The sequence below is a fragment of the Mytilus californianus genome, unplaced genomic scaffold (assembly GCF_021869535.1).
Source record: "Mytilus californianus isolate M0D057914Y unplaced genomic scaffold, xbMytCali1.0.p SCAF_8, whole genome shotgun sequence".
Lineage (NCBI taxonomy): Eukaryota > Metazoa > Mollusca > Bivalvia > Mytilida > Mytilidae > Mytilus > Mytilus californianus.
The window spans coordinates 89721850-89735481 of NW_026262734.1; the positions used below are offsets into that span (position 1 = coordinate 89721850).

At 31.5% G+C, this 13632-nt stretch overlaps 1 protein-coding gene across 1 annotated transcript; it reads left to right on the forward strand.

The window, feature by feature from the left end:
* Positions 1–10608: 10608 nt before the first annotated feature.
* LOC127712893 (toll-like receptor 4) lies at positions 10609–11931 on the forward strand. Its single transcript, XM_052219492.1, has one exon. It carries the CDS (start codon positions 10630–10632, stop codon positions 11929–11931), a length of 1302 nt encoding a protein of 433 aa, XP_052075452.1. The 5' UTR covers positions 10609–10629.
* The last annotated feature ends 1701 nt before the right edge of the window (positions 11932–13632 follow it).

Genomic DNA, 13632 nt, shown 5'->3' on the forward strand with positions numbered 1-13632 from the left:
AGGATTTTAATTTAATACGCCAGACGCGCGTTTCGTCCACATAAGTCTCATCAGTGACGTTCAGATCAAAATAGTTATAAAGCCAAACAAGTACAAAGTTGTAGAGCATATATATAAATGTTTCTATCTGGTACTTTCGTAGTTAAGAGTAAAATTACAAAAATACCGAACTCCAAGGAAAATTCAAAACGGTAAAATGTAACAAAATTTTGATTTTCATTCAACATATTTAACCATGCAAAGATGAAATAGGGTATCTAATAGATACAAAAACGTGTTCACACAATCCAACTGTAAATGTTAAGCTGATGATTAAATGTGGAGTCATTATGTGCCTATTGGTCATCCAAAAGAAGGACGAAATATTTATTGTTTTCAAAATATTCAAAATCTAAAAGCATCGTCAAACAGGACGTACATGACTTACACATTTAAAACGAATTGAAATGTAACAAATCATTACCGGCGGACTGCTTATCGAATATAATTTATTACTCAGGAATGGTTGCCGGAATGACTAGTTGAGTAAACAATCGGACGGACAGACAAATGCAGCTTCAACATAGCTCTATTCATACAGATGCGTATAAACAAAAGTTGGAAGATACCAGGTTCATAATTTACACATTTCAACGAGCGTTTTATCTACATGAGACTCATTGATGACACTATAATCAAAACAGTTTGAAGGCCAAATTAAATACTAAGATGAAGAGATTCAATTACAGAACATTTGGAAAAATTGGCCCAAATGCGGCTAACGCTATCTATGAAGAAGCGTTGAAACAGTTGAACAGCAAACGCCTGAATCTGACAGATAGAGGTCAATTTGTCGACAAAAAAAGTACCCGTATGTAAAAAGTTTACGCCCACAAACAGCGCCACCTATATTTTTTTCTACGGCGTTTTTGAGAACGATGTTCCGTTCTGTAGTAAATTAAAACATTAAATTAACTAAAACATAGAAAAGTAAGTGTATAAAACAAATTAAAAGATATATTTGCACATGACTGGTTATGCATGATACGCTGGCAATGTGCGCAATGTCCTTTAATCCAAGATTCAAAATTAGTTTGTTTCCTTTGTCAAAATGGCGGATTCCAATGTTTACATTTTTCCATCGATTTGAGAGCTGACACAAATTCGTATCCAATCATTAATTTTCATATTATGTTCTGTGTAGGGTAGCTTATCCAATGGGATTTACTGTTATAAAGTGGCTATACGTTACCATCCATCGTTACAAAAGTGCCATGTGTTTTGTGTGTATAGCTCAGGAATGATGTGTATTCAATATTTACGGTAAATAATCAATGTTATGTTCATTATATTTCCATGCATACACAAGTCATAACAGCAAATGCATTTTTTATAAAACTTATAAGGTAAACAAACATGTTTAACTGTCTGCTTTAGCAAAAATTCGTGTAAATAAACCTGATGGGTCGTTTTGAATATTCAAGCACAGCAGACAAACACGTGGTAGATTATTGATGTTTGTTTACCTAAATTGCACGTTGTTGTTACTAAATACTTAGAAATAACCATTATCGTGTTATTATTGTTTAACAGCAGATAAAATAATTTCATTTTACTACTTTCAAGAGTCATATAATACACCTTGCCTAAGAAATAGGTCTAGCTAGGTCCAGGGACTTCCTTTACTACTACTAGGTCCTTAAAAAATGAGGCTGTAATAATGTACATGATGTAAATTACCATATTTACATTCCAGCATTTTTTGCATTTGATATATTTCATATACATGTACATGTATGTACATAGAGAACAATAGAGTAAATGATTCTGAACATACTGTACATGTATTTTAGTCAGCTTTATTTTTGTCTGAGACTACTATAACATGGGAAGTGACCAATCTCTATCTTATGGAAGTCTCAGGTTTTTGTTTTGTAGTTCAATTGACTATGCATTTTAGAGCAGTTAAATATGAATTTGGATTAAATTTGAAGTTGATTCAGTATATTTTATGACATAATAACACTCTTTTATTTAAACAAAGCATTTTCAGACTTTATTTACAGATCAGCTTAGCTAACCATTCATTATTTAATCAATAATTTAATAAAAGGACTCAACAGTTGTTTGTAGGACTTTTGAATTCAAATATAAGAAAAAAATATCAAAACGTGAAGTAATACATGTAATAGGAATTATGAGAACTGCATGATATCAGATTGCAATACAGCTTTTTGTTCAGTTTTCTTTGTGTTGATTATAATGTTTTAAATCCTTTTCTGGCTTTTTGGATGTTCAGATTTTTTTTCTTGATTAAGAGCGAGCAACGGAACTTGTACATCTTATATAGTTTCTTATCTCGGGGGCGGATCAAGCCAATTTTCAAAGAGGAGTGGGGGTTTCAACTATATGTCCCCATTCAAATGCATTGGTTGTCGATAAAAAGAGGGGATTCCAATCGCCGGACCCTCGGGAGATCCGCCACTGTATCTTATAGCAGGTATGATATAAAAATAAAAAAATGTACTTCTGTCCACTGGAAATTGACTTTTTTTTCATTCAATGTCAATGTTCACAATTTTGGAGCATGTATTGTCTACATTTTCTTTTTTTCCATATTCTGTTTTAATGTAATGCAAAGTTAAATTCTATTGTAACACAAGTTCTGCTGACAAATGGCTGATAAACCCCTCTTTTATGTAATTATTTGGCATGAAATGAAATATGTTTTTTCTGTATATGGAAATTAGGAATAATCCACCCTCTCTTTATAAAAGACCTGGATCTGCTTAAAAGTTCTTGCTTTTCTCAGAATTTTCCATTGTTACATCAGGAATGAGGGCTACCAATAATCATACCTGACGATCATTGAGGTCACACATAAAGAACCCATCTCTTTGCAGATCATAGTAGAAAAACAAAGATACAATGTAGTTGGTAACATAAATGTAGTTTAAAAATATCAAGAGAAACATTCCCATACAGAATCTCTGTCAATAAGTTATTTTTCCACTCTTAACAGTGAAATCTTAAATATGTAAATTGATCGGCAAGCCTCGCATCTTGAAAAATAAAATGTCTGTAGGAGAGAACTATTGTTTCACACTTGATGCTGTGTTAGAATTTATAATATTACTCTTTTTTTCCCTATATGATCAGCATAAAAAGTGACAATCTATAAGTTCTTCAGTCTAAATAACTTTATTAAATCTCATTTCTGATGGAACATTTTCAGTGCACCAGATTAACAACTTTCTATGTTAGATACTTATGTAAATATAAAAATTCAAGTCTAATTTTAGAGTGAAATTTTAATATATTTAAACAAACCGTTCTATAAACAACCAACATGTACAAACACTGAGTTTATTTTCATATCCTTTCTAAGAATATTGATACAAAGAAAGTAAAACAAAGACTTGTATCATTCCATCTACCAAAAGGGTGTTTGAGAATATACAAATAAGTTCAAGTTTCAGAGAAAAGTCAGTTATCTATAATTTTCTTCTTTGGAAGTTTTCAAAAACCTGTTTTAGGGTACTTGAAAAAATGCCACATTCAACCATTCCATGACTATTTTAATGTTACAAGAATAGAGGAACATGAAATATTGAATGGTTATTCAAGAAAGTGTCGAAATATAACTACAATCATTTATTTTACTCGAATTTACTGTTGTGAACTTGCAATTTTCTACGACGCGTGTACGGAGTTATCTCCCTTTGATCTCCACTTCGCCACGATTAAGCTGACACAATTTCGTGTCCAGTGAATTTAGGATCGATTATCATCAAAATTTAACGTAAAAAATGGTTTTGTTTCATATTTTATACCCCTCAACACGTTACCATACCTATTTAAGGAATAATTAAGGATTTTCCGTGGACCTACGCAAATTTTCAGAAAAAAAGGTTCACTTCACTCGTGAATTTATAATACTTTAACAACACTTTTTAATAATATTTATAAAGAATAATGAAGCTTATTCAATCTAGAATTGAACACTTTGATTTTTATTGATGTACGAGTACAAATAAGACGAAACGAGTAAAAAAACCATCAGGCATGCACGTTTACCAAAAAACCGTAAACTCTGACCTTTTGTCACGTGACCAATGTCTTGACCTTAGAAGCCATTAAATCGTTTGCCGTCTAACTGAAAAAACTTAATGTTTCGAATAATTCAACGTTAAATAAACAATAAAACACGTTACTGGTTGATTGCACTGACAGTAAAAGCCGTCTGTGTCGACGTTTAAGGTTTCAATGAAAGAAATATATGTATAGCTGATTATTCATTAAGCCAGAGATTTATATACTGCAATTTAAATAAAACCTTATTAAATACATTTGGAGATACAATTATTTGGTTTCGAGTTTTGGCTGCACCTGTGAAAACCTTATGACAAACGGATTATCACATCCTTTCATTAACAACAATGATGTTGTTTATAAAGCTCGTAAACTTTGATACGATCAATGCACACTAAATGATCTTTTGAATACATTTTTTTCAAACGATTAGTAATTTAACCTGGTAACTAGATATTTGAAAATTGTTTTAATCAGTACTAACATTGATCTTATTATTAATAAATTATGTTCAAACCTCGTCAATCAATTCAAATCATATATGTTAGTGGGATTGGGGGCTGGGTTACCACATTCATATTTAATCCCGTCACATGATGTATGTTCCCGTACCAAATCGTATGGCTGTTCTGTTATTCAGTGTATGTCGTATGGTACTGTATATCATATTTGTTTTTCGCACATTGTTTTGTTTATAAATCAGGTCGTTCGTTTTGCATTTGAATTGCTATAAATTTTGTCATGTCGTGGCCTTTTATAGCTTGCTATGCAGTATGGGGTTTACTTATTGTAGATGACCGTACAGGTGTCTATAATTGCTAGCATCTACGACTTTGGTTATCTGTTGTTAGTTGTTTCATTGGACATTATACAACATTTTCTTACTTTTTTATCAATCGAGTTTAAAACAAACATCCAAAAGAAGCAACGGTGTCGACAGGTTATGCATTCTTCCTCCGCCATGCGAATCTAAAATCTGTCATATTAAATTAACTATATAAATGTGGTGAGCAAAGAGAAATTTCTATGATTACCTTCATTGTGAAGGGAAACGATGGTGAAATGTTAAAATAGGGCATTGGACAAAAATCAGTAAAATTTAAAGACCAAGATAAAAGTTGGCATTGCTGATATAGGTATGTACATTCAGATGAGTAGATGTCTTGTTATTTTCATGTTTAGAAAACAGAATACTGATCAAAGGTAGACACATATCTAAGATCACAGCCCAATAGCAGTTGGCGTTCAACATATTATAAAAGATTTTTTTTTTATTTCCCAGAAAAACTAGTCAAAACAAAAACAAGGAGATGTGGTATGATTGTCAATGAGACACCTATCTACCAGAGTTCAAATTAACTGAAAGTAAGAAATTATAGGCAACCGCTCGGCCTTCAAAAATTAGTAAAACCTACATCATATAGTCGGCTATAAAAGGCCACCGACATAGATTATGTGAAAACGGTGTGTGTGTGTACTACAGACATTTTCATAGTGCTTGAATCCTGATAATTGACTCAAATTCCTTGAGGCTATGTTTTTTTAAGGAATTTGATCGCTGTCGTCATAATTTTACTTGACATTATAACTTCTAATTCGATAGCAAGGAATAATAACTAGGCATGTCAACATCAATTATCAGGCACCGTAACTTCATTCCATTTGATCTAAAAGCATTTTAGTGCCACGTGAGAAGGATTTGCTTACCCTTCCGGCGCACCTTAGATCACCTCCAGTTTTTGAATGGGTTCGTGTTGATCAGTCTTTAGTTTTATACGTTGTGTGTTGTGTACTGTTGAGTGTTGTGTACTGTTATTTGTCTTTTCGTCGTTTTTCGTTTTCCCAAGGCATTGTTAGTTTGTTTTCGATTTATGAATACTCCTTTGGCACCTTTCGCCTCTCTTGTTCATTCAATTATCTACATAAAAAGTTTTCTATATGAGTTGCAGCTGATATTTTGTAAAACATTCTAATATATTTTTCCTGCTCTTAAGTGTTATATATTGTAAAAAGTGTTAATTATATTTTCCAATTTTAAACAACATATTTTGTTGATGAGGGAAAGAACAAAGGCATGATAAGAGCTATAAGTTTACCCTTAAATTGTCAAATCATCAAAAGTATCCAAGCCATTCAAATCATGTTAATTTCATTAACAAACAAACAGGTGTATTAAACCTTGCAGAACGTGGGACAAACTGGTGCCAATTTAACATATATCTCATATTGTTCAATCCATTTGAATTCCTACCTTAATGAAAATTTCTGGAGATGTGGCGTATACCTTATTAAGGCACCAACAAGATAATACAATCAAAGAAAAGATAACTACAGTTCAATATGCGGTCTTAGCTTTAATTATCTGTATACAATAGCATTTTATTTTTAATCTAAACTTATTTTCTTTACCAACAATACAGTACGTAAAACTGAAATGTATATTTTGAAGCGGCTTTAATTGCTTGCATATGCCTCAACTCTCAGTGATACAACGTGAAAATACAAAATAGACATTTGCAATTTTTTTAAGAATTAATACAGTTTATCTGTTTTTGTCTTTTTGCTTTAATTTGAAGTTATGTTTCTATTGACATAACTGTATGGACGGATAAGACCTACAACAAATAGTTTGACATATATGTTTATGAGCATGTGTCAAATCATGAAGCGCATCAGTTCTTGTGTCTAGTTCTGTCCGAACAAAGAAGCGGAAGAAACTTCTACAAACAAAATTCGCAAATCAAAGAGAGACCGACAAAACTGTGACATATTTTTATTAGTTTGACTTTAATTGATGATTACTATGCATTATTTAGGCGTCGTCAGTTGTTTAAAAAGTAGTGTTGCTCTTCACATTAGGGAAGAATTGTTCAAGCTATTTCAAGCATAGTTGAATTCGTGGAAAATTGTTCATTTCTACCTCCTTTTTTTATTATTTTTAGCCTTCTCTTGATGAAATATCTCTGGACTGATTTTACTGTTACAACAGATAGATATTAGTACATGAATAAGAATAGGATGTTAGTTTTAAAATATACTTTTTTTCATATTTCATTGCATACTTAACGTTTGATAAGGTAATAAATAATTTCCTGTTTCAGCAATCAAACAAAGTGAATTTCCTGTTTCTTTCTACATACTCTAATTTATTTTCTGTAAACTTATAAGAGTTCAAACCGTTGAGAGTTTACGCATTTTAACCTATTTTAGGTCATCAATGTTCCTTGCTTTGGTAATTATTTTGACTTACCAAACTGCTTAATCCGAGCGCCACTGACGAGTCTAGTGTACACGAACCGCTTGTCTTGCGTATTAGATTATACGCCTGGTATATTTGTGGATATTTTACCTTACTTATTGGTCAGTAGGGTTCAGATAAGATTTACTGAATTGATAATCAAATTCTAAAATATCACACAAAATCGATATCGGTCATTGAATATTTGTAAATACTTATAAAAATACATTCTAATCAGTTTTATATAGTTCTTACGCATTAAAGCAAAAAATGGTCTTTATTAAAATTAAAAACACGGTGTATCCTACATATCTATAATTCAGTTTACGGTTTTTGCCATACTTTGTTGGTTTGTTTTGTTTTACTTTTACATGTTTTAGGATTTTTATTTATAATACTGTTGTATCGAGCTTCACTGAAGAAACATTTATCTAAAAGTCGATATGCACAAGTTCTACAGTAGAATTTGTATGGTAAATGCTATAATCAAATAACAAGCAGTCAAAATGTAAAATAGAATTATGATTGGCATACTATTAATATTTATAAATTAAATGATAACTGATCAATGATCTATTAGTAGATGATGGATGAGGAAGTCATAAGAAAAATCTAAAAGTGTTTTCATTACCAAGGAAGTTTAAACTTAAATAAAGGAAATGTAAAACCCCGTAATATGCAATTTCTACTTTGTGACATTAAATCTGGAAAAAAACACCATGAAGTTTATAATATAACTTTGAATATGAATGATAATATTTAAGGTCAGTGTTTAGTTGTATTGATCAAATTGTAATTAGTTTAAATAAGTAAGTAATCTTGTAAAAAATAGACAATCAAAACAAGTTTACATTATTTTAAAATAGAAAGATTCTACCAGTAAATTCAATGTCTTGAGGTCTGGGAGTTAGATAACTCAATTAACAATGTTAAAAGTGATTGTATATTTGATATAAATATATTGACTGAAATGTTTAACAGCTATCTTTAATATTCTAAATTTGAACCTAAAATTAAGATACTATTCCTGTGATTTTTTATTGAAATTAGGATTATTGAAATAAGTGCAAGATTGCATTTTGAAATATTACGATGACGATTTTCCAAAAATCTATAAAAAACAAAGTATTAAGATATCAATTTGTCACCAAACTTCATCAATTTTGAAAGAGAATTTAAAACCTTCAATTGACCAATCCAGAAATGCTATGGGTATCTTGGGGAAGTCATTTATCGAAATAGAATAGAGAATAGAAACTGGAAAGGTGTCAAAGAGACAACAACCTGACCAAGGCCACCAATGGGTGTTCACGCAGATAGAAAATCCTGCATCCGGAGTCGGGCCTCAATAGGCCCCTAAATAATAATGTATACTAGTTCAGCGATATGACGTCACATCGAACTCCAAAACATATAAATGAACCAATATCTAAAAAACAAACACACAAGACTAACAAAGGCTTGGGGTTCTTGACTTGGAACAGCCGCAAAAATAAGCGGGTTTAAACATATTTTGTAAAATCTCAACCATTCCCCTACACCTCTAGCAAATGTAGAATAAACAAACACACAGCAAAACGCATAGTATAATTCATCTTTTAAGCAAATTAGGATTTGGATATTTAATAGTTTGGCATCGAACTTCCCTGGAGGAACATAAATAGTCGAGATTTATATATCGTACAGTAAAATTGGTATGGTAAATGATTTTATTTATCAACAAGAAGTCAAAACGTAATATAATTGTCACACTGTTCATATTTATGAATACAATGATACTTTGATGAATCTATTAGTCGGAATTATGGATGAGGAAGTTACAATAACAAATTAAAGTGTTTTGATTTATACAGGAAGTAAAAACTCCAATAAATCAAAATTTATAACTTCTTATCTAATTTCTACTTTTTTACATTATATCTGGAAAAAACAAGAAGAAATTGATAAATAAATAGCTTTGAATATAAATAATCATATTAAAATTGGGTTACTGAAAGTGCAAAATCATGAAATTGAAATATGCCGGTCAATTTTTTTTTTCAACAAATCTATAAAAAAAGTATTCAGATATCAATTTTTTTATAAGGGCTGTCAACAAACTTTATCAACTTTGAAAGAGAATTTTAATTTTAATTGACCAATCAAGAAATACTGGTTATGTCAATGTCTTTGACAAAGTTATTTGTCAAACGGTCACTTTCGATGAAATTAGTATTGCTCAACCATTTCATCGTCATCCGCATGAATTGAAGTTGAATTTCAGAATTGGTTGATTTTTATTGTTGTTTTAGTCAGGTAGATTGTGTTAAATAGTATGGTAAATCTTTAATACATCTTTTACAGGCAGGTGAAGAGAGATCGAAATGAAATACATAGTAATTTTAAAGTTTTGTTTACTGTTATATTTCTTAAAAGACATAGTAAAAACAGAGTCAGTCAAATCTGAACTTGTCTTCCCGTGTTCAAACTTTACCGATCAAGAAGAACTGTATGTAGACTGTTCTCATAGAAACTTAACAAATATTCCACTTTTGCCAGACAATACTGTTCACCTTTATTTACAACACAATTTCCTGATGCAAATACCAGATAATACCTTCAAAAACATGACAAATCTTATTACGTTAGATTTATCATTTAACAGATTGGTTTTAGATAACAAGCAGGCATTCATTGGTCTTCGAAACCTGCAAATTCTTAAACTCGGAAACAATATAATCTATCAAATACCAAATAAAACCTTTGAAAATATGTTAAGCCTTAGAAAGCTTGAAATGTCGTTTTGTTATTTTTCAACATTAAATGAAGAAACATTTTCTGGGCTTGAGAACCTCTCACATCTTACACTAAACAACAACGTTTTGGATTACAATACAAAACAACTTCCGAGAGGAAGCTTTAAGGCTTTGAAATCGTTGAAACAGCTTTCTATTCAAAACAACAATTTGGCATCGACGACTAAAATTTTCCCAGATGAAACAATTGCAGATTTAATCCAATTAGAAGTATTGGAGTTAGATGTCAGCTGTGAGGATCATCACCGGCAGTTATTTTACAATCTCCGAACACTAAATTTTAGTATTTGTGGTTACGTGTATCTCAATAATGATACATTCAAGCATACACCTCATTTGACTAATGTCTACATCAGCAAGTGCGGCATTCTACGGATCGATGGGTTAAAAGCGTTTTCCAAGCTCAAAAGATTGATAGTTTTAGAATTAGATGTTGATATCACTGAAGGAAGAATGAAGAAATCATTGATGGTGGAGGTGACTCGGACATCAAATCAGAAATTTAAAGATAGTTATATTGTCGATATGCCACAAGCACGTTCTACATTTCCATGGAAACAAATAAATGATGCACTCTTCAGTACACCAATTTATGAATTGTCTTTTACAAAGAACCGAGACGTGGTGGTTTTCCCGAAAAAACGTAGAATACGGGCACCACCTAGTCTTCGAAGTCTAGCTTTCAGTAATTGTGGTTTCCGTCAGATATTGCTGAATCTTACATACGTGACAACACTAAAAATCGATTGGAACCAACTCGGAAATTATCTAGCGAACAACACTTATATGATGACGAAAACAAGTAGACTAGAGTTCATCTCTCTCTCAAACAATTCAATTTATAATCTCTATTCTCAAATATTCAATGACCAACCGCACTTGAAAGTCATTGACTTAAGTCATAACTTCCTCAAACATGTCGACTTTGGCTTATTAAAGATGGTTAATTTAGAGATGTTAAATCTTACAAATAACTCAATAAAGTTTTTTAGTGATAATTCAATGAAAAATATAGATAGCATTATTAAATATAATACCAAAATAAAAATTAACCTCAGTGGAAATATTCTACGCTGTGTCTGTTCGTTACTTCCTTATTTGAAATGGATGATTAATATTCGTGAACATTTTGTACATTTTAACCAATACAAGTGCGTTCTAGAAAACGGGAGCCTGTCAATATCAAATTCGTTTGAGGATATTATACTTCATCTTCAAACAGACTGCGTTAATCACTTTCATTTGGTAGTTGGCGTGTCTTTTTCTTTAATTGGATTTATCACAATTTTAATATCAGCTCTCATTTATAGACACAGGTGGAAACTCCGCTTCTTATTTTATACAGCAAAATTGAGATATTCCTCCCACAATAACATGGACGATCGTGGACAATACGTCTACGATGCTTTTATATCTTACTCCGACGAAATTCGAACGTTTGTTACAAAAGACTGTATCGATAATCTTGAACGAGATGGACATTTTAAACTATGTATACATCATCGAGACTTTCTTCCGGGAGCAGCCATAAATGACAATATCACCCAAGCCATCCAACGCAGCCGAAAAACAATCTGCATCATAACTAGATCTTTCATCGAATCGTATTACTGCATGTTTGAACTGAATATGGCGAGGATGGAAAGTATTCACAGAAAAAAAGACAAAAGTCTAATTTTTCTTGTGTTTTATGATCAACTGCAACCTGAGGAGTTACCATTAGTATTATATGAAATTATTCAGAAAAAATCATATATTGAATACCCAAATGATGTGCACGGAAATTTTATTTTCTGGGAGAAAATCAAAGACGCTATCAATGTATAGAAGAGAAATTATCAATCTGACTACAATTAAAAACTACCAAAATCAAATATTTCCAAATGAGTATCAACGCAAGACAAATTAAATAAGTCGCTTTTTTAAACAGCAAATATTTTGAGGTTGGAGAGTTTGCGATAGAGCAGATATACTAGGACTGTGTCTTAATAAAATCGTCATTTTATTTATTTAAGTGCTTTGTGAGGAGATTAAGAAATTACGTATTTCGTCATTGATGTAGGATTGGTACAGCTTTGGAATTATACCCAATGCTATTTAGGCAATATTGAAACAACTTTAGATTACAAAAAAAAAAAAAAAAACAGTTCTTACGACACCCTCCTAGGTTTGACTATCACTCACTAGCAAGTCATCGAAATGTTATTAGTCGTAAAATATATCATGTAACAGGTGTAATATGTTTATTACTCAGAAATTTTTACTGCAATGAAATATAGGATTAATTTCCTACAACTGTCAATTCGAGGGAATATTTTTCGACCCTTAGGTGGTAGTACAACTCACATGACGCATATTCGATGGTCCTTTTCATTCAGATTTTGATGCTTGAAATATCTCAAATTCATTATCTGAAACAATAAAATTATGAAAGGAAATTCTTTTTGTAAATATATATATCAAACTTATTACATAAACCTATTAGTCATTTTTGTCTCCGTTTTGTTCTTTTTGTATTTAGTTCCTTTTTTGTCTTATAAATACACTGTTTACCTGTGACGTAAAAGATGCTAAGAAGTGTCTTTTGGTTCGACATTTATTTCTCGTCAAAAAGAGGCGGAGCAATCAAAATTCCTACGTCTAAGAAAGACCGTCAAAATCATGGAAAAAACAAAAACAAAGACAAATAGCAGTCTAGAAAACACTACACAGAAAAATAAAGACTGAGCAACACGAACCTCAGAAAAAAGGGGGTTTTCCAAAAAAAAAATGATAGTGGAGTTCATCTTTATCCACAATTTGTTGGATAATGCATCTAGAATAATTGGTTAATTTTAAGGATGTGTGTTAAACACATTCAGTTGATATGGAATAATGGGGCGTACTGGAAATAAGGGAGCAATTTCATCAGATTATGTTATCATTAGTATTACTAGAAAACACCCTAGACATCGCGGATCTGTGACTAAATTGAAGTACCTACGCCTTAGTTTAAGCACGGGGGGTTCACTTCCTATTATTGGGTGTACGGGGATGTGCCAAAAATACGGGTCATAATTTTGAAAGATTTTATATAAAAATGACCCTCCTTTTAATAACATCCCATATTAAAATGCATTTACATTTGATAACTGTATATTGATTTGGATTTGGGGTTTGTATGATCTAGATATCATATATAAATATGCATTGAGAATGTTACATTATTAATGGTCAAATGCAATGTTAAATTAAATCAATTCATTTGAAAGTTCACCTTTTAAATAAGTTCCCAAATGAACCCCGGAAATTTGTCTCCTGATTTGTATATAAGTATAGGTCATTCTTTCTTAAATATTTATATAACTATAGGTACTGAATTTCGGTGGATGTTATATTAAAATGGGTACGTTTTTTGAGGCAAAAATGGCACACCCCTACCATAAAATGTCGATGTTACCTCCTGAGATTTTGAGCCTGGATTTTTAGTATTCGTATTGTCATCTGATAAAGTCGTGCTGATTATAAGGTGCATAGTTTTCTCTGCTA

Bases quoted from the DNA above. Each gene is read 5' to 3' on its own strand.
- LOC127712893 (XM_052219492.1), top strand. From the start codon at position 10,630: ATGCCACAAGCACGTTCTACATTTCCATGGAAACAAATAAATGATGCA.